This window comes from Lonchura striata, chromosome 29, assembly GCF_050655825.1.
Source record: "Lonchura striata isolate lonStrDom1 chromosome 29, ASM5065582v1, whole genome shotgun sequence".
NCBI lineage: Eukaryota > Metazoa > Chordata > Aves > Passeriformes > Estrildidae > Lonchura > Lonchura striata.
Window position 1 is genome coordinate 505,800 of NC_140731.1, and position 19,830 is coordinate 525,629.

Consider the following 19,830-nt stretch of genomic DNA (forward strand, 5'->3'; position numbering starts at 1 on the left):
CCAATGGATGGTCACGGTCCCCGTGGTGGACATGTCACCTCAATGGTCACGTCCTCCCCTCAATGGCCATGGCCCCATGTCCACATGTCCACCTGGCCATGTCCTCCTTTTGATGGTCACTGTCCCCGTGGTGGACATGTCACCTCCTCAATGGTCACATCTTCCCCTTGATGGCCATGGTCACGTGTCCAACTGAACATGTCCTGCACATGGTGGCCATGGCCATGGTCCCCATGGTGGACATGTCACCTCCTCAATGGTCACGTCCTCCCCTTGATGGCCATGGTCCCATGTCAAACTGGCCATGTCCTGCACATGGTGGCCATGGCCATGGTCCCCATGGTGGCTGTGTCACCTCCAAACTGGCCATGTCCTCCTTTTGATGGTCACTGTCCTCGTGGTGGCTGTGTCACCTCCAAACTGGTCATGTCCTCCTGGCCATGCCCTGCTTTTGATGGTCACTGTCCCCGTGGTGGACATGTCACCTCCAAATTGGTCATGTCCTCCTGGCCATGCCCTGCTTTTGGTGGTCATTGTCCCCATGGTGGACATGTGGCCCTCAAACTGGCCATGTCCTCCAACTGATGGTCACGGTCCCCATGGTGGCTGTGTCACCTCAATGGTCACGTCCTCCCCTCGATGGCCATGGCCCCATGTCCACATGTCCAGCTGGCCATGTCCTGCACATGGTGGCCATGGTCCCCATGGTGGACATGTGACCTCCTCAATGGTCACATCCTCCCCTTGATGGCCATGGTCCCCATGATGGACATGTCATGCCCAAACTGGCCATGTCCTCCTTTTGATGGTCACTGTCCCTGTGGTGGCTGTGTCACCTCAATGGTCACATCCTCCACTTGATAGCCATGGTCCCACATCCACATGTCCAACTGGACATGTCCTGAACATGGTGGCCACTGTCCCCATGGTGGCTGTGTCACCTCAATGGTGACGTCCTCCCCTTAATGACCATGGTCCCGTGTCCACATGTCCAGCTGGCCATGTCCTGCACATGGTGGCCATGGTCTCCATGGTGGACATGTGACCACCAAACTGGCCACGTCCTCCCCTTGATGACCGCAGCGATGTCCCCTCTGAGGTCCCTGTCCCCTCTGAGGTCCCTGTCCCCTCTGAGGTCCCTGTCCCCTCGGAGCTGGCCACGTCCCCCCCTCGGCCACCCCCGCGTGTCCCTGGGGGTCACCTGGAGGAAGGAGAGGTCCTGGGTGTGGTCGATGAGGACGATCTCCAGGTTGCCCATGACGATCTCGCAGTTGTTGTACATCTTGTGCAGGGTCTGGTACTGGTGCTGCGCGTCGCCCGTCACGCTCAGCCCGTTCAGCGTCCCCGCGCACACTGCGGGCACCACCGCGTCACCGGGGCCACCGCGGCCACCACGGCCACCAGGGTCACCGGGGCCACCGCGGCCACCAGGGCCACCAGGGTCACCGGGGCCACCATGGCCACCAGGGCCACCGGGGCCACCACAGCCACCAGGGCCACAATGGCCACCAGGGTCACCAGGGCCATTGGGGCCACCAGGGCCACCACGGCCACCAGGGCCACTGGGGCCACCAGGGCCACCACGGCCACCAGGGCCACCACAGCCACCAGGGTCACCGGGGCCACCGCGGCCACCAGGGCCATTGGGGCCACCAGGGCCACCACAGCCACCAGGGCCACCAGGGTCACCGGGACCACCATGGCCACCGGGGCCACCAGGGCCACTGGGGCCACCACCATGGCCACCACAGCCACCAGGGTCACCAGGGCCACCAGGATCACCAGGGTCACCAGGGCCACCAGGATCACCAGGGTCACCGGGGCCACCGTGGCCACCATGACCACCAGGGCCACCACGTCACTGGGGCCACCACAGTCACCAGGGTGACCAGGGCCACCAGGGCTACCAGGGCCACCACAGCCACCATGGGCAACGGGGCCACTGGGGCCACCACAGCCACCCCTGCACGGTCACAGCAATGTCCCCTCCCAGCTGGCCATGTCCTGCCCGTGGTGGCCACGGTCGTGGTGGTTGTGTCACCTCCTCATGGCCATGTCATCCCCTTCACGTCCCTTGATGTCCCCAACCCCTCCAAACTGGCCACGGTCCCCATGGTCGCTGTGTCACCTCCTCAGTGGTCACAACGTCCCTTGGATGGTCACTACTCCTGTCCCCTCAGAGCTGGACATGTCCTGCCCGTGGTGGCCCCCGTGGTGGCCCTGTCCCCTCCATGGTCTCCTGGCTATGGCAGTGTCCCCATGGGGGTTCTGTCCTTTCCATGGTGTCCCCTGCAAACGTCCCCACCCCTCCATGGTGTTCCCCTTCAGGGTGTCCCTGTCCCCTCCACCACGTCCTTGTCTCCTCCATGTCCTTGTCCCCTCCACCATGCCCCTGTCTCCTCCATGTCCTTATTCCCTCCATGGTGTCCCTGTCCCTTCCATGGTGTCCCTGTCCCCTCCATGTCACCCAGCCCGCGGTGTCCCTGTCCCCTCCATGTCCCTGTCCCCTCCATGTCCCTGTCCCCTCCGTGTCCCTGTCCCCTCCACGGTGTCCCTGTCCCCTCCATGGTGGCTGTGTCCCCTCCACCACGCCCCTGTCCCCTCCATGTCCTTGTCCCCTCCATGTCCCTGTCCTCTCCATGTCCCTGTCCCCTCCACGGTGTCCCTGTCCCCTCCACGGTGTCCCTGTCCCCTCCGTGTCACCCAGCCCGCGGTGTCCCTGTCCCCTCCGTGTCACCCAGCCCGCGGTGTCCCCCTCCCCGCCGCTCTCCCCGCCCCGGGTCCTCCCCCGCCGCTCCCTCGCGGTCCCTCCCCGCTCGCGGTGCCCGAACCGGCCGGGCGAGCCTTGCGCAAGGCGGGCGCCTCGGGCACGGCCCCGCCACGCCCGCCCGGACTTCGGCCCCGCCGCCGCCGCCGCCCCGCGGGCCGAGCCCCGCGCCCGCCCCGCTGCGGGGTCCCGGCGGGGGCGGCGGCTCGGGGTCCCCCGGTTGTCGTGCGGGCGCACAGGGCCCCCTTTGTGCGCGGGGCCGGCACCGCACAAAGCCGCGATTGTGGCGGGGGACGCCCCCCAAACCGGGACCCCCGGGGGCACCGAGGGGCGCGGGGCCCCCCCGGATCCGCCAGCCGTGACTCAGGCCGGGGCGCGGGGAGGGGGGGCCGCGGTCAAAGGCGGCTTTGTCCGGCCCGGGACCCCTCCGGGGGCGGCGGCGGAGCTCGGGGCACGCACGGGAAGGGCCCCCCCGGCCCGGCCCGGGCCATTTGAGCAGGGAACGGGGCTATAAAAAGGTCCCAGCTGCGACGGCAGCGGCCCCGGGCCCCGCCGCACCGGGGAGGGGCACGGGGGGAGCCCGGACCGGGGGGTGCTGCGACCCCCGTGAAACACCGGGGGGGACCCCAAGGTGCCGGGGGGCAGCATCCAGCCCTGTCCGCCGGCTCCTCCGTTAATGACCCACCGACACCTTCAAGGCTCCGAGGGTCCCGCGGGGGGATTTTGGGGGGCCGCGACCCCCGGTTGCACCTGCCCGCGGGGGGGTGGGCGGCGATGGTGGGACCCCCCCGGTTCCCCCCGGGCGCCGCGGCGGCGGCGGGACCGGGCGTTATCAGCGCGGGGCCCCGCCGGCAGCTCCGGCACGTCCCCGCTATCAACCGCGTGCCACCGCGGCCCCCGGCGCCAGGAATAGCACCGGGGGCACCGGGGGGCACCGGGGGGCACCGGGAGGGGCTCGGAGCGACCTCCTGCCCTCGGTCCCGGCGGCGGCACAAAGGGGGCTGTGTGCGTGCCGGGCCCCGAACAAAGGGGGCTCTCAGAGCCGGGGTTTGGGGGGTGCAGAGCTGGGGCCGCTCCCGGGGTGTCCCCGGGGTGTCCCCGGGGTGTCCCCGAGCCCCCCGAGTGTCCCCGAGCCCCCCGAGTGTCCCCGAGGCTCCCTCTGTCCCCTCGGATCCGGAGCCCGTGGGTGGCACCCGAAGCGTCGCCGGTGGCACATGGAGCGGGGGACACAGCGAGGGGTCCCCCCGGTGTGCCCCCCACCCCCGGGCACCCCCCCCGGGCACCCCCGGGCACCCCCCCGGGCATCCCCCGGTGTTTCGGGGCGGCGCCGGCCCCACCTGCGCGTCCAGCCCTCGGTGTTTTTCCTTTGGGGATTGAAAAACAACTCCCGGGCGGCCGCGGCCCTTCCGGGGTACCGGGGGTGCGGGGCGGCCTCGCGGGACGGCACCGGGGGGATCCTCCGGGGGTCCCCCGCTGGAAGGATCCCCCCCACCCCCGACCCCCCTCGGGGGTCCCGCCCGGAGCCCAAAAGCATCGCCGGGCTCGGCCCCGCAGCCTAAAATTAGCGCGGGCAGCTGCGGGGCCGCAGGTGTCGAGCCCGGGAGGGGACACCGAGAACGGGAGGGGACACCGAGAACGGGAGGGGACACCGAGAACGGGACCGAGCCCGGGAGGGGACACCGAGAACGGGAGGGGGCACCGAGAACGGGAGGGGGCACCGAGAACGGGACCGAGCCCGGGAGGGGACACCGAGCCCGGGAGGGGACACCGAGCCCCGGGAGGGGACACCGAGAACGGGAGGGGGCACCGAGAACGGGAGGGGGCACCGAGAACGGGACCGAGCCCGGGAGGGGACACCGAGAACGGGAGGGGGCACCGAGAACGGGAGGGGGCACCGAGAACGGGAGGGGGCACCGAGAACGGGACCGAGCCCGGGAAGGGACACCGAGCCCGGGAGGGGACACCGAGAACGGGAGGGGGCACCGAGAACGGGACCGAGCCCGGGAGGGGACACCGAGCCCGGGAGGGGGCACCGAGCCCCGGGAGGGGACACCGAGAACGGGAGGGGACACCGAGAACGGGACCGAGCCCCAAAAAGGGGCACCGAGCCCCGGGACCGAATCAGGGAGAGGGCACCGAGAGCGGGACCGAGCCCCGGGAAGGGGCACCGAGTCTAGGACGGATCCCGGGGGCGGCCACCGAGCCAAGGACCGAGTCCCGGAAAGGGGCACCGAGCCCCGGGAGCGGCCACCGAGCCCCAGCCCCGCCGGAGCCGCAGTCCCGGGGAGGTTTCAGCGCCGGTCCCGGTGTCCCCGGAGCCGTGCGGTCCCCCCGGGGGCAGCACCGGGGGATCCCGGGACGCCCCCGCGGCGGAAACAGCCGCGGGAATTACCGGGATTGGAGCGGGGTCCGGTACCGGCGGAGTCGGGACAGCAGCACCGCCGCCAGCCCCGAGCGCTCCCGCTCCCGCCGCCCATCCCGGGAGCCCCGAGCGCTCCGGTGCTTCCCCGGTTCCCCTGTGCCCGATCCCGCGGTGCAGCCCCGCTCCCCCCGGTGCCGGTGCCGGTGCCGGTGCCGGTGCTCACCTGCCTGCGCGGAGCCGGGCGCGGGGAGCAGCAGCACCGGCAGCAGCAGCGGCAGCAGCGCCCGGTGCCGCTCCCGGTGCGGCTCCATCGCGGGCGCCGGTAGCGGCGGAGCGTGCCCGGGAATGCACCTGGCGCGGGGCCCCGGGGCGGGCGGGGCCGGGCCGGGCCGGGCCGGGGATGGCGGAGGGGGGGAGGACACCCCGCTGCCCCTCCCCGCCCCTCCCGGGACCCGCCCGGGGCGGTGGCACCGGCAGCGGCCGCCCTCACCGGGCCGGGACCGGCCCCGCGCGGCGCCTCCAGCCCGGCCCGGGGCCCTCCGGTCCGGTCAAGTGAAGCCCCCACGCCCCCAGCCCGGTCCCGGTGCCGGTCCCGGTGCAAATTCGCCCTCTACGAGCTCCCGGTGCCCCCGGCCCCGTTCACATCCCCCGGTCCCGGTTCGCCCTCTCCGAGCCCCGGTCCGGTCGCCGGTGCCCCCCCAGCCCCGTTCACACCACCGGTCCCGCCGCGCCCCCGGTCCCAGTCCCGGTACCGGAGCAAATTCGCCCCCTCCGGACTCCCGGTGCCCCCAGTCCCGTTCACACCCCCGGTCCCGGTCCCGGTTCGCCCCCTCTGGACCCCCGGTCCGGTCGCCGGTGCCCCCAGCCCCGTTCACACGCCCGGTCCCGCCGACCCCCGGTCCCGGTCCCGGTCTCAATTCGCCCCCTCCGTGCCCCCGGTCCCGTTCACACCCCCGGTCCCGGTTCACCCTCTCCATGCCCCCGGTCCGGTCACCGGTGCCCCCCAGCCCCGTTTGTACCCCCCGGTCTCATCGAGACCCCTCCCCAAAGAATCGAACGGGAGGGGGAGGGGAGGTAGGGACCATTGAAGACCCCCCCCAAAACGGGGGCAGGGGTCTGACCCCAAAAATGCCAAAACCGGCGGTTCTGACCCCAAAAACGGGGGGTCTGACCCCAAACACCCCAAAAACGGGGGGTCTGACCCCAAAAAATCCCAAAACCGGGGGGTCTGACCCCAAACACCCCAAAAACGGGGAGGGTCCTGCCCCAAAACCAGGGGGTCTGGCCCCAAACACCCCAAAATGGGGGGGGTCTGGCCCCAAAAACGGGGGGTCTGGCCCCAAACACCCCAAAATGGGGGGGGTCTGGCCCCAAACACCCCAAAACCGGGGGGTCTGGCCCCAAACACCCCAAAATGGGGGGGGTCTGGCCCCAAACACCCCAAAAACGGGGGGTCTGGCCCCAAACACCCCCAGGCCACACTGGAGGAACCCGGAGCCCCCCCAAATCCCCAAAACCACGGAGTAAGATCAGAGACCCCCTCAGGACCCCCCAAAACCCCGAGTCCCCCCAAAAATCGAACGGGTTCGGGCAGATCCTGAGACCCCCTCACTCAGGACCCCCCAAAATCCCAAATCCCCCCAAAACACCCTCAGGACCCCCCAAAAATCCCAAATCCCCCCAAAACAAGCGGGCTGGGGGAGATCCTGAGACCCCTCAGGACCCCCCAAAAATCCCAAATCCCCCCCAAAACACCCTCAGGACCCCCCAAATTCCCAAATCCCCCCAAAACGAGCGGGCTGGGGGAGATCCTGAGACCCCTCAGGACCCCCCAAAAATCCCAAATCCCCCCCAAAACACCCTCAGGACCCCCCAAATTCCCAAATCCCCCCAAAACGAGCGGGCTGGGGCAGATCCTTTATTGACGCTGCTCTGGGGGTCCCGCGGCTCCGGGGGTCCTCACATGGGTTTTGGGGGGGGGCGGGGGGCGGCTCCCTGCAGAGAGAACCCCAAAATTAGGGGGGCTGGAGGGGGGGGGGGCACAGACCCATGGGACCCCCCAAAAATCCTTCCAGGAACCCCCAAAACTGTGTGGGACCCCCACCCAGGTACCCCCAGACCCCTCCAGGATCCCCCCCAAACGTCCCCTGGGACCCCCCAAAACCCCCTGAGACCCCTTGGGATCCCCTAAATTGTGTGGGACCCCCAAGGACCCCCCCAAACCCCTTTGGTGCCCCCAAAATCCCCCCAAATGCTCCCTGGGACCCCCTCAAGAACCCTTTAGGACCCCCAAAACCCCCTCCAGGTACCCCCAGACCCCCCCAAACGCCCTCTGGGACCCCCCAAAACCCCTCTGGGACCCCTCCAGGTCCCTTCTCAACACCCCTGGGACCCCCCAAACCCCTTGGGGATCCCCCCCCAAACATCCCTGGGACCTCCAAACCCCTCAGGGACCCCCAAAACCCCTCAGGGACACCCCCAGACCCCGCCAAGCCCCTGGGACCCCTGGGGGACCCCCCCAAACCCCTCCAGGACCCTTCTGAACACCCTTGGGACCCCTCAAACCCCTCGGGGACCCCCCAAAACCCCTCAGGGATGCCCCCAAAGAAGCCTGGGGCACCCCCAAACCGCCCTGGGACCCCCCCAAACCCCTCCAGGACCCTTCCAAACCCATCGGGGACACCCCCAACCCCACAGAGACCCCCCCAAACCCCTTTTGAACACACCTGGGACCCTTCAATCCCCTCAGGGACCCCCCAAACCCCTCATGGACCCCCCAGACCCCTCAGGGACCCTCCCAAACCCCTCAGGGACACCCCCAGACCCCTCGGGGACCCCCCCAAACCCCTCATGGACCCCCCAAACCCTTCATGGACCCCCCCAAACCCCTCATGGACCCCCCCAGACACCTCGGGGACCCCCCCAGACACCTTGAGAACCCCACAAACCTCTAATGGACCCCCCAAACCCGTCAGGGACCCTCCCAAACCCCTCAGGGACCCCCCCAGACCCCTCGGGGACCCTCCCAAACCCCTTAGGGACCCCACAAACCCCTCGGGGACCCCCCAGACCCCTCATAAACCCCCCCAGACCCCTCGGGGACCCCCCAAACCCTTCATGGACCCCCCCAAACCCCTCGGGGACCCCCCAAACCCCTCATGGACCCCCCCAAACCCCTCATGGACCCCCCCAGACCCCTCGGGGACCCTCCCAAACCCCTCATGGACCCCCCCAGACACCTCAAGGACCCCCCAGACCCCTCATGGACCCCCCCAAACCCTTCGGGGACCCCCCCAAACCCCTCGGGGACCCCCCAGACTCACGGCGGGGCGGAAGCGGGGCGGGGGGGTCCGGTCCTTGCGGGCCTCGCGGGAGCGGTTGCGAACCACCTTGCTGTGGATGGCGCAGCTGACGCAGTAATGCAGCTTGACGTACAGCTTGGGCAGCACGTAGGCTGGGGAGGGAAAACGGGGTTCAGGCACCCCAAAAACGTAACCAGGGACCCCAAAAACCCCAAAAACCACACCCAGGGACCCCAAAAACCCTAAAAAACACACCCAGGGACCCCAAAAACACCCCCAGTAATGCAGCTTGACGTACAGCTTGGGCAGCACGTAGGCTGGGGAGGGAAAACGGGGTTCAGGGACCCCAAAAACGTAACCAGGGACCCCAAAAACCCCAAAAACCACACCCAGGGACCCCAAAAACCCTAAAAAACACACCCAGGGACCCCAAAAACACCCCCAGTAATGCAGCTTCACGTACAGCTTGGGCAGCACGTAGGCTGGGGAGGGAAAACGGGGTTCAGACACCCCAAAAACGTAACCAGGGACCCCAAAAATGTAACCAGGGACCCCAAAAACCTAACCTGGGACCCCAAAAACCCCAAAAACCACACCCAGGGAGCTCAAAAACCCTAAAAAACACACCCAGGGACCCCAAAAACACCCCCAGTAATGCAGCTTGACGTACAGCTTGGGCAGCACGTAGGCTGGGGAGGGAAAACGGGGTTCAGGGACCCCAAAAACGTAACCAGGGACCCCAAAAACACACCCAGGGACCCCAAAAACCCCAAAAAACACACCCAGGGACCCCAAAAATGTAACCAGGAATCACAAAAACCCCAAAAACACACCCAGGGACCCCAAAAACACCCCCAGTAATGCAGCTTCACGTACAGCTTGGGCAGCACGTAGGCTGGGGAGGGAAAACGGGGTTCAGGGACCCCAAAAACGTAACCAGGGACCCCAAAAACCCCAAAAAAATACACTCAGAGACCCCAAAAACACCCCCAGTAATGCAGCTTCACGTACAGCTTGGGCAGCACGTAGGCTGGGGAGGGAAAACGGGGTTCAGACACCCCAAAAACGTAACCAGGGACCCCAAAAATGTAACCAGGGATTCCAAAAACCCTAAAAAACACACCCAGGGACCCCAAAAACCCCAAAAAACGCATCCAGGGATAACAAAAACCCCAAAAAACACAGCCAGGGATCCCAAAAATACATCCAGGGACCCCAAAAACCCCACACCAGGAACCCCAAAAACACCAAAAAATACACTCGGGGACCCCCAAAAACATATCCAGGGACCCCAAAAATACAGCCAGGGACCCTGGGGGTGGCAGGCACTATTTTGGGGTGCCATAGGGGCTATTTGGGGGTGACAAGGACTGTTTTTTGGGGAAACAAGGACTGTTTTTTGGGGTGACAAGGACTGTTTTTTGGGGAGACAAGGACTGTTTTTTGGGGAAACAAGGACTGTTTTTTGGGGTGACAAGGACTGTTTTTTGGGGAGACAAGGACTATTTTTTGGGGGTGACAGGGACTATTTTTGGGGGATAAAAAGGACTTTATTTTGGGGTAACAAGGACACTATTTGGGGCTGATCCAGGGGGTCTTTGGGATTTTTCTGAGCCTGATCCAGGTGAGTTTTTGGGATTTTTCTGAGCCTGATCCAGGTGAGATTTTGGGATTTTTCTGAGCCTGATCCAGGTCAATCTGCGGGGTGTTTATGGGGCTGATCCAGGTGAGTTTTTGGGATTTTTGGGATTGGAGTTTTTGGGACTGGGGGTGAGAAGAACTATTTTTTTGGGGTGAGAAAAGAACAATATTTTGGGATGAGAGGGACAATTTTCTGAGGGTGACAGAGGCACTATTTTGGGATGAGACAAGGACAATTTTTTGGGGGGTGAACAGCACAAAATACTCCAAGCTCCAAACACCAAAACCCCCGATTTCAGGGCACACCAGGGACCGATTTTGGGGTGACAAGGACTATTTTCTGGGGGTAAAAAGGACTTCATTTTGGGGCTGACAAGAACTATTTTTTAGGGGTGACAGACTATTTTTTGGGGATGACAATTACTACTTTTTGGGCTGGGACAGGGACTATTTTTTGAGGTGAAAAGTGCTTTGTTTTGGCTTGACAGAAACACTGTTTTGGGGGTGACAAGAACTATTTTTGGGGGTGACAGACACTTTTATGGGTGACAAAAGCTATTTTTTTAGGGGTGACAGAGACACTGTTTTGGGGGTGACAAGGACTATTTTTGGGGGTGACAGAGACACTGTTTTGAGGGTGACAAGGACTATTTTTTAGGGGTTACAGTGGCACTGCTTTGGGAGTGACAAGAACTATTTTTTAGGGGTGACAGACTAATTTTCGAGGATGACAATTACTACTTTTTGGGCTGGGACAAGGACTATTTTTTGAGGTGAAAAGTGCTTTATTTTGGCTTGACAGAAACACTGTTTTGGGGGCTCAACGCCGCTAATTTCGAAAGCACAGTAACAACTTTTTGGAGCGAAAAATTTGAATTATTCGATGCGCCAAAATCCCAGATTTCAGGGCCCAGCAGGGACAGGTTTTTTGGGGTTCCCCAGACTCACAGTCGAAGACGCTGGCCTCGGAGATGTCCCTGACTGCAGCAGCCTCCACGATGTTCCTGATGACGAATTTCTTGATGGCCTTGTCCTTGGGCACGCAGCGGGCGCAGTTGGTGCAGCGGATGGGCTGCACGTGCCCCCGGCCCTTCTTGGCACGCCCGTTGTTCCTCCTCTTCTTGGTCTGAAAGGGGGAAAAACGAGGGGGTGAAAGGGGGAAATTATGGGCTGGCGTGGGGGGAATAGTGAAAGGTCCAGTGGGGAAAGTGCTGGGGGGAATTCGGTGAAGCGCGAGGAAAAGAGAGGAATTTTGAGTGGGTGAGGCTAAGAAAAAATCCAAAAATGTCATCTGGGTCAGCCCAAGAAAAATCCTGGATCAGCGTCAGAAAAATCCCAAAAAATCACCTGGATCAGCCCCAAAAACTCACCTGGATCAGGCTCAGAAAAATCCCAAAAACTCATCTGGATTAGTGTGAGAAAAATCCCAAAAACTCACCTGGATCAGCCCCAAAAACTCACACTGCTCTTTGTGTCCCCCAAAATCCTCCTGGAGACCCCAAAACCCCCTCAGCACCCCCTGCCCCACACAGACCCCAAAACCCTCTTTGATCGCCCCCAAAATCCTCCTGGATACCCCAAATCCCCCTCAGCACCCCCAGCCCCACACAGACCCCACACCCCTCTCCGATCCCCCCCCCAAACCCCTCCCCCGCCCCCCCGCCCCCCCTCAGAGGGTCCCTCGGAGCCCCCCGAGCCCCCCCCGATCCCTCCCGGTCCCCCCACGATCCCCCCCGAGCCCCCCGGGCGCTCCCGGCCACGCCGCGCTCACCATGGCGGCTCTGAGGGAGAACCGGAAGAGGCGCGACCGCAGCACCGCCGCCCTTATATCCCTCCGCTCCCTCCGCTCCCTCCGCTCCCTCCGCTCCGCTTCTCACGCGGATACCCCAGAAAGACTCGCGGAGACTCCACCGAGGCACCGGAGCGGGTGGGGCGGGCGGAGAGCGGCGGGGGAATTAACGGGAGCGGGGATGGTTTTGGGGACTATTTTTCCTGCGGTGGGCGGAGGGATCCGCGCCGCGCACGTGAGATTGCTCCCGCGCTGTGCGTGTGACGTCATCCGCAGGGCGCGCGCGCCGCGAGGGCTGCTGGGAAATGGAGTCCGGAATGGGGCGGTGGCCCCGCCGCCATTTCTGGGGGGCATCGGTGACATGGGGGTGTCCCCAAGGCCGGGTGTCCCCAGTGTCCCCTGTCCCCTCTTGGGGATCCCCAGTGTCCCCTGTCCCCTCTTGGGGATCCCCAGTGTCCTGTGCCCCCCCAAAATCCCCTAAGAGAGACCCCAATGTCCTTTGTCCCCAGTGTCCCCAATGTCCGGGTGTCCCCCATGCTCTTTGTCCCCATTCCTGGATGTCCCCCATGTCCCTTGTCCCCGTTTCTGTGTCCCCTGTCCCCATTTTTGGTTGTACCCAATGTCCCCGTTTCTGTCCCCTGTCCCCATTTCTGTGTCCCCAATGTCCCCGTTTCTACCCCTGTCCCCATTTCTGTGTCCCCAATGTCCACTGCCCCCATTTCTGGATGTCCCCAGTGTCCCCTGTCCCCATTTCTGATTTTCCCTGTCCCCATTTCTGCCCTTTGTCCCCATTTCTGGATGTCCCCAATGTCCCAAATGTCCCCTGTCCCCATCCCTGTCCCCATTTCCGTGTCCTTTATCCCCATTTCTGTGTCATTTATCCCCATTTCCGTGTCCTTTATCCCCATTTCCGTGTCCTTTATCCCCATTTCCGTGTCCTTTTTCCCCATTTCCGTGTCCTTTATCCCCATTTCTGTCCTTTATCCCCATTTCCGTGTCCTTTTTCCCCATTTCCGTGTCCTTTATCCCCATTTCCGTGTCCTTTATCCCCATTTCCGTGTCCTTTATCCCCATTTCTGTCCTTTATCCCCATTTCCGTGTCCTTTTTCCCCATTTCCGTGTCCTTTATCCCCATTTCCGTGTCCTTTTTCCCCATTTCCGTGTCCTTTATCCCCATTTCCGTGTCCTTTATCCCCATTTCCGTGTCCTTTTTCCCCATTTCCGTGTCCTTTATCCCCATTTCCGTGTCCTTTATCCCCATTTCTGTCCTTTTTCCCCATTTCCGTGTCCTTTATTCCCATTTCCGTGTCCTTTTTCCCCATTTCTGTGTCATTTATCCCCATTTCTGTCCCCAGTGTCCCCAAGCAGGCCCTGGAATTTTGGGGCACATTAAATTATTCCCGTTTAATTGGAAGCCGAGCCTCGGGCAGTTACAGTACAAAACTTACAGCAGATCTCGTTAACAACAAGTCATTAATTACAATATTTTACAGCTACAAAAGCTCCCGGGAAAAGGGGGGGAAAAAAAGGCTCCAAAACCTCACAAAAAAAGGGAAAAAAAGGAAAAAAAATCAAAAAAAACAACGGCAAATCCATGAATTCCTCGGGATTTTTTTGGGGGGTTGGGGGTATTGCACATCCTCGTTTTGTTCTTCATCTGTCGGGTTTAAAAAATAGATATTTACAGGGTAAAGCCACCTGGAGGTCGTAGAAAATTCCTAAATTTCCTAAATTCTTAAATTCCTACAGTTTGGGGGGTGGGGGGGGGGAAATAGGGGGAAAAAGGGAAATAAAATGGAAATTAAATGGGAAAGGGGAAGAAAATGGGGGGGAAATAATGGGGAAAAGGGGAGAAAAAAGGGGGGAAATGGAAATAAAATGGGAAAGGGAGGAAAAAAGGGGGGAAAATGGAAATAAAATGGGAAAGGGAGGAAAAAAGGGGGAGAAAAAGGGGGAAATGAAATAAAATGGAAAAGGGGAGAAAAAAGGGGAGAAAGGAATGGTAAAAAGGGAATAAAATGGAAAAGGAGGAAAAAAGAATGGAAAAAGGGGGGAAAAGGGAAATAAAATGGAAAAGTGGAAAAAATGGGGGGAAAAGAATGGAAAAAAGGGGAATAAAATGGAAAAGGGGGAGAAAAAGGAAAAAGGGGCAGAAAAAAGGGGGAAAACTGAAATAAAATAGGGAAGGGGGAGAAAAAAGGGGGGAAAAGGGGGAGGAAATGAAATAAAATGGAAAAGGGGAGAAAAAAAGGGAGGAAAAGGGAAATAAAATGGAAAATGGGGAGGAAAAAGGGGAGAAAAAAGGGGAAAAAAAGGGAAATAAAATGGAAAATGTGGGAGAAAAAAGGGGAAAAAGAATGGAAAAAAGGGAAAGCCCCATTTGGGACTGAAACCCTTTTTTTGGGGTTCAAAGCCCCTGTTTTGGGTCGGTTCCGGCGCCGGGGGAGGGGTGGGGGTACCCCAAAAATGGGGATGGGAATTGGGGGACCCCCCTGAGCGCCGTGGGGGAGGGGAAAGGGGGAAAAGTCCCCAAAAGTCCCCAAAACTCAAACCCTTTTTTGGGGTTCAAAGCCCCTTTTTTGGGTCGGTTCCGGCGCCGGGGGAGGGGTGGGGGTACCCCAAAAATGGGGGGACCCCCCCTGAGCGCCGTGGGGGAGGGGGAAAGTCCCCAAAAGTCCCCAAAATTTGGGGGGGGGCAGCGGGCGCTGCTGAGGTGCTCGGGTGTCCCCACGAGGGAACGGCTTTGGTTTGGTTCGTCCTGGGCCGGGGCACCCCCAAACGGGGGAACTGGGGGGACCCCCGAAATGGGGGGCAGTGGGACCCCAAAATGTGGGGGGAAATGGGGGAGGACCCCAAAATGTGGGGGGGAATGGGGGAGGACCCCAAAGTGGGGGGAGCACCCAAAGTGGGGGGGAAATGGGGTGGGGGGACCCTAAGAGGGGGAAATGGGGTGGGGGGACCCCCGAAATGGGGGGCAGTGGGACCCCAAAATGTGGGGGGAATGGGGGAGGACCCCAAAATGTGGGGGGGAATGGGGGGGATCCCCCCAAAGTGGGGGGAGCACCCAAAGTGGGGGGGAAATGGGGTGGGGGGACCCTAAAAGGAGGAAATGGGGTGGGGGGACCCTAAAAGGGGGAAATGGGGGACCCCCGAAATGGGGGTGCAGTGGGACCCCAAAATGTGGGGGGGAATGGGGGGGATCCCCCCAAAGTGGGGGGAGCACCCAAAGTGGGGGGGAAATGGGGTGGGGGGACCCTAAAAGGAGGAAATGGGGTGGGGGGACCCTAAAAGGGGGAAATGGGGGACCCCCCCAAAGTGGGGGGGAGTGGGACCCCCAAAATGTGGGAGGAAATGTGGGGCACCCCCAAAATGGGGGAGTGGGGTGGGGGGAACCCACAAAATGGGGTGGGGGGACCACCCAATGTGGGGGGAAATGGGGCTGGGGGACCCCTAAAGTGGGGGGAGTGGGGTGGAGGGACCCCCCAAAATTGGGGGGAAATGGGGTGGGGGGGACCCCCAAATTGGAAGGGAAATGGGGGGCGGGATGACTCCCAAAATGGGGGGAAATGGGGCTGGGGTCCCCCAAATCTGAGGGGTTGGGGTCCCCCATGGGTGGGGGGCTGGGGTTGGGGGTCCCCCCAGCTCCTCCCTCTTTGTCACAGCCCAAATTTGGGGGATCCCCCAAATCTGGGGGTCCCACCCTGGCTGTGCCCAGGGGGAGGGGGAGACCCCAGGACCCCCACCCTCAATTTAGGGGGGTCAGGAGAGGATTTGGGGGGGGCTTGGGGAAGAATTTGGGGGGGATTTGGGGAAAAATTTGGGGAAGGATTGGGGAAGAATTTGGGGGGGATTTGGAAGAGAATTTTTGGGGGATTTGGGGAAGGATTTGGGGAGGATTTGGGGAGAATCTTGGGGGGATTTGGGGGAGAATTTGGGAAGGATTTGGGGAGAATTTTTGGGGGATTTGGGGCAGAATTTGGGGGAGAATTTGGGAAGGATTTGGGGGAAGATTTTTGGGAGACTTGGGGAAGGATTTGGGGGAGAATTTGGGAAGGATTTGGGGAGAATTTTTGGGGGATTTGGGGGAGAATTTAGGGATTTAGGGAAAGATTGGGGGAGAATTTGGGGAAGTATCTGGGGGAGAATTTGGGGGAGAATTTTTGCAGGATTTAGGGAAGGATTTGGGGGAGAATTTGGGGCAGGATTTTTTGGGGATTTGGGGAAGGATTTTGGGGGGATTTAGGGAAGAATTTGGGGGATTTGGGAGAGGATTTGGGGGAGACTTTTTTGGGGGTTTGGGGAAGGATTGGGGAAGGATGTGGGGGAGAATTTGGGGCAGGATTTGGGGGTCCCCACGTCCCATTCCGGGGTACCCCGGTTAAAGCTGAGGATGGGGCAGCTCCCCCCGGGCTGGGGGGGTCAGGCTGAGTTTTGGGGGGTCCCGGGGGGGTTTAGCACCGAATTTTGAGGTTCCTTTAGCCCGGGAACGGGCGGGAGCAGGGCAAGGGGGGGAACAGTCTCCAAAAATTCAAGTGAGACCTTTTTTTGTCTTTTTTTTTTTTTTTTTGTCTTTTTTTTTGGGGTGAAAAACCCCAAGAATTATCAAAAGAGCAACGGAAAAGCTTAATAAATAACGAGGGGAAAGGGAAATAAAAAGCAGAAAAAAAGTTCCTATTCAATATTTAAATAACTTTGTTTATAAAAAGGAGGATTAAGGGCTCTCCCTAGGTGGGGCTGGTCGGGTTTTGGGGTTTTTTTGGGGGTTTTTTGTTGTTGTTGTTAAATACTTTTTTGTGTTGTTTTGTTGTTTTTTCTAGCCAAAGTCAGTGCAAAGGAGTATAAAAGAAAATAAAAATAAAAATAACACAACCCAACAGTTCCATGCCCTATAAGGATGGGAGGGAGGGGGAAAATTGGGGAGAAAAAAGGGAATTTGAGGGAATTTTTCCAACCTCACATTTTGTGCTCGTGGCGCATGATGTGGGAGGGGAAAATTGGGGGGAAAAAGGGAAAATAGGAGGGGGGAAAAAGGGGAAATAGCAGGGGAAAATCAGGGAAAAATGGGAAAATAGGAGGGGAAAATCAAGGGGAAAAGGGGAAAATGGGACAGGGAAAAAAAGGGGAAATAGGAGGGGAAATTGGGGGGGAAAAGTGGGAATTTGAGACAGAGGGGATTTTTTTTTCCAACCTCACATTTTGCCCACAATGTGGGAGAGGAAATGGGAGGAGAAAAAGGGGAATTTGAGGATGGGGAATTTTCCAAACTCACATTTTTTGTTTGGGAGGGGAAAATCAGGGAATTGGAGGAAGGAAAGGGAGGGATTTTCCCACCTCACATTTTGTGTTTGGAAGGGGAAAACTGGGGAATTGGAGGCAGGAAAAAGGGGATTTTCCCATCTCACATTTTGAGTTTGCTGTGCACGACTTAGGAGGAGAAAACTGGGGTGAAATCAGAAAATTGGGGGCAGAAAAAGAGGGATTTTCCCATCTCACATTTGTGTTTGCTGTGCACGACTTAGGAGGGGAAAACTGGGGTGAGATCAGAAAATTGGGGGCAGAAAAAGGGGGATTTTCCCATCTCACATTTTGTGCTTGCCCTGCACAATGCAGGAAGGGAAAATTCAGGAATTTGAGGCAGGAAAAGGGGGATTTTCCCATCTCACATTTGTGTTTGCTGAGCACGATTTGAAGGGAAAACTGGGGCGAAATCAGAAAATTGGAGGCAGGAAAGGGGGGGATTTTCCCATCTCACATTTGTGTTTGCTGAGCACGATTTAGGAGGGGAAAATTGAGAAATTTGAGGCAGGAAAAGGGGAGAACTTTTCCTACCCCTATCTTGTGCTTGCCACGCACAACTCAGGAGGGGCAAACCGAGGCGAAACCGGGGTAAAATCAGAAAATTGGAGGCAGGAAAGGGGGGATTTTCCCATCTCACATTTTGTGTTTGCTGAGCACGATTTAGGAGGAAGAAATTGGGGAATCTGAGGCAGGAAAAGCGGGGATTTTCCCATCTCACATTTTGTGTTTGCTGAGCACAATTTAGGAGGGGAAAACCGGGGTAAAATCAGAAAATTGGAGGCAGGAAAAGGGGGGATTTTCCCATCTCACATTTGTGTTTGCTGAGCACGATTTAGGAGGGGAAAACCGGGGTAAAATCAGAAAATTGGAGGCAGGAAAGGGGGGGATTTTCCCATCTCACATTTTGTGTTTGCTGAGCACGATTTGAGGGGAAAACCGGGGTAAAATCAGAAAATTGAAGGCAAGAAAAGGGGGAATTTTCCCATCTCACATTTGTGTTTGCTGAGCACAATTTAGGAGGGGAAAACCGGGGTAAAATCAGAAAATTGGAGGCAGGAAAGGGCGACGTCTCCCACCTCAGATCTTGTGCTCCCCGCGCACGATGTGCGAGGAGAACTCGTAGCGGTCCTGGCTGCGGTAGCCGCAGATGTTGCACTCGAAAGGGTCCCTGAAGCCGTGGCAGCCCATGTGGATGGTGAACATGACGTGGTCCAGGAAGAGCACGCGGCAGTGCTCGCAGCAGAACGCCCGCAGCTGCTCGCCCTCCTCGTTGAGCACCCGCAGCGATTCCTTGGGGAAACACCTCGCCGCTCCGTCGGGATCCTCCTTGGGCTCCTCCTTGGCATAGGCGGGGCTGTGGCGGCTGCTGCCGCCGCCCGCTCGCTCCTCCTGGGTGCTGTCGGTGTCCGTGGAGTCGTGGCAGCCGTTGGACGGGGACGCCCCGCCGGCCGAGCTGCGGAAAATCACCGGGATTCCTTCGGCGCCGTCCTCCGAGGAGTCGCCGCGGCCCCGCGGCAGCTCGAGGCGGGCGGGCAGGGCTTGGATTTGGGTGTAGACGGAGCTGATGACCGGCGTGACCTCGGTGATGCAGTTGGTGGCCAGGCGGAGCGGGCGGAGAGGGTCGGCGGAGCCCAGCAGCGAGAGCGGCCCGGCGTAGGGCGGCTCCAGGGAGTGGCCGCGGGACGGGAGCACCTCCACGTCCTTGTCGAACGCGGGGCTGACATCGAAGGGCAGCTCCGAGAGGGCGAAGCGCATCTGCTTCTCACCTGCGGGGGAACCCAGAATTAGAGGGGGAACCCCAAAATGTGAGAGGGAACCCCAAAGTGTGAGAGGGAACCGAGGAATTGGAGAGGGAATCCTGAAATCGGAGAGCGGAACCCAAAATGTGAGAGGGGAACACTGAAATCTGAGGGGAGCACCCCGAAATATGAGAGGGGAACCCCGAAATCTGAGAGAGGGAACCCCAAAATCAGAGAGGGAACCCCAAAATGTGAGAGGGAACCCCAAAATGTGAGAGAGGGAACCCCCACGTCCTTGTCGAACGCGGGGCTGACATCGAAGGGCAGCTCCGAGAGGGCGAAGCGCATCTGCTTCTCACCTGCGGGGGAACCCAGAATTAGAGAGGGAACCCCAAAGTGTGAGAGGGGAACCCCAAAGTGTGAGAGGGGAACCCCAAAGTGTGAGAGGGGAGCCCCAAAATGTGAGAGGGAACCCCAAAATGTGAGAGGGAACCGAGGAATTGGAGAGGGAATCCTGAAACCAGAGAGTGGAACCCAAAATGTGAGAGGGGAACACCAAAATCTGAGAGGGGAACCCCAAAATGTGAGAAGGGAGCCCCAAAATCAGAGAGGGAACCGAGGAATTGGAGAGGGAATCCTGAAATCGGAGAGCGGAACCCAAAATGTTAGAGGGGAACACCAAAATCTGAGAGGGGAACCCCAAAATGTGAGAGGGAACCACGGAATCGGAGAGGGAATCCTGAAATCGGAGAGCGGAACCCAAAATGTGAGAGGGGAACACCAAAATCTGAGGGGAGCACCCCGAAATATGAGAGGGGAACCCCGAAATCTGAGAGAGGGAACCCCAAAATCAGAGAGGGAACCCCAAAATGTGAGAGGGAACCCCAAAATGTGAGAGGGGAGCCCCGAAATCTGAGAGGGAACCCCGGAAT

At 60.2% G+C, this 19,830-nt stretch overlaps 3 protein-coding genes across 4 annotated transcripts in view; all 3 read right to left on the minus strand.

The window, feature by feature from the left end:
- Positions 1-5,484, minus strand: part of ERBB3 (erb-b2 receptor tyrosine kinase 3) — a 32,759-nt gene extending 27,275 nt beyond the window's left edge. Inside the window, exons 1-2 of the mRNA XM_085562851.1 lie at positions 5,353-5,484; positions 1,202-1,353 (exon numbers count right to left, since the gene is read on the minus strand). Coding sequence (XP_085418977.1) covers positions 1,202-1,353; positions 5,353-5,440 — 240 coding nt within the window. The 5' untranslated portion in view covers positions 5,441-5,484. The remainder of the gene's footprint in view (positions 1-1,201; positions 1,354-5,352) is intronic.
- A 1,549-nt stretch (positions 5,485-7,033) lies between these two features.
- On the minus strand, positions 7,034-12,215 carry RPS26 (ribosomal protein S26). Its single transcript, XM_077788710.2, has 5 exons — positions 11,984-12,215; positions 11,844-11,941; positions 11,021-11,198; positions 8,453-8,583; positions 7,034-7,124 (listed from the first exon to the last, which is right to left on the minus strand). Exons 1-5 carry the CDS (start codon positions 12,213-12,215, stop codon positions 7,089-7,091), a joined length of 675 nt encoding a protein of 224 aa, XP_077644836.2. The 3' UTR covers positions 7,034-7,088.
- A 3,925-nt stretch (positions 12,216-16,140) lies between these two features.
- Positions 16,141-19,830, minus strand: part of IKZF4 (IKAROS family zinc finger 4) — a 33,970-nt gene continuing 30,280 nt past the window's right edge. For both annotated transcript variants that reach the window (XM_085562785.1, XM_085562786.1), the window contains exon 9: positions 16,141-18,925. In XM_085562785.1, the coding sequence (XP_085418911.1) occupies positions 18,237-18,925 (689 nt within the window). In that variant the 3' untranslated portion in view covers positions 16,141-18,236. The remainder of the gene's footprint in view (positions 18,926-19,830) is intronic.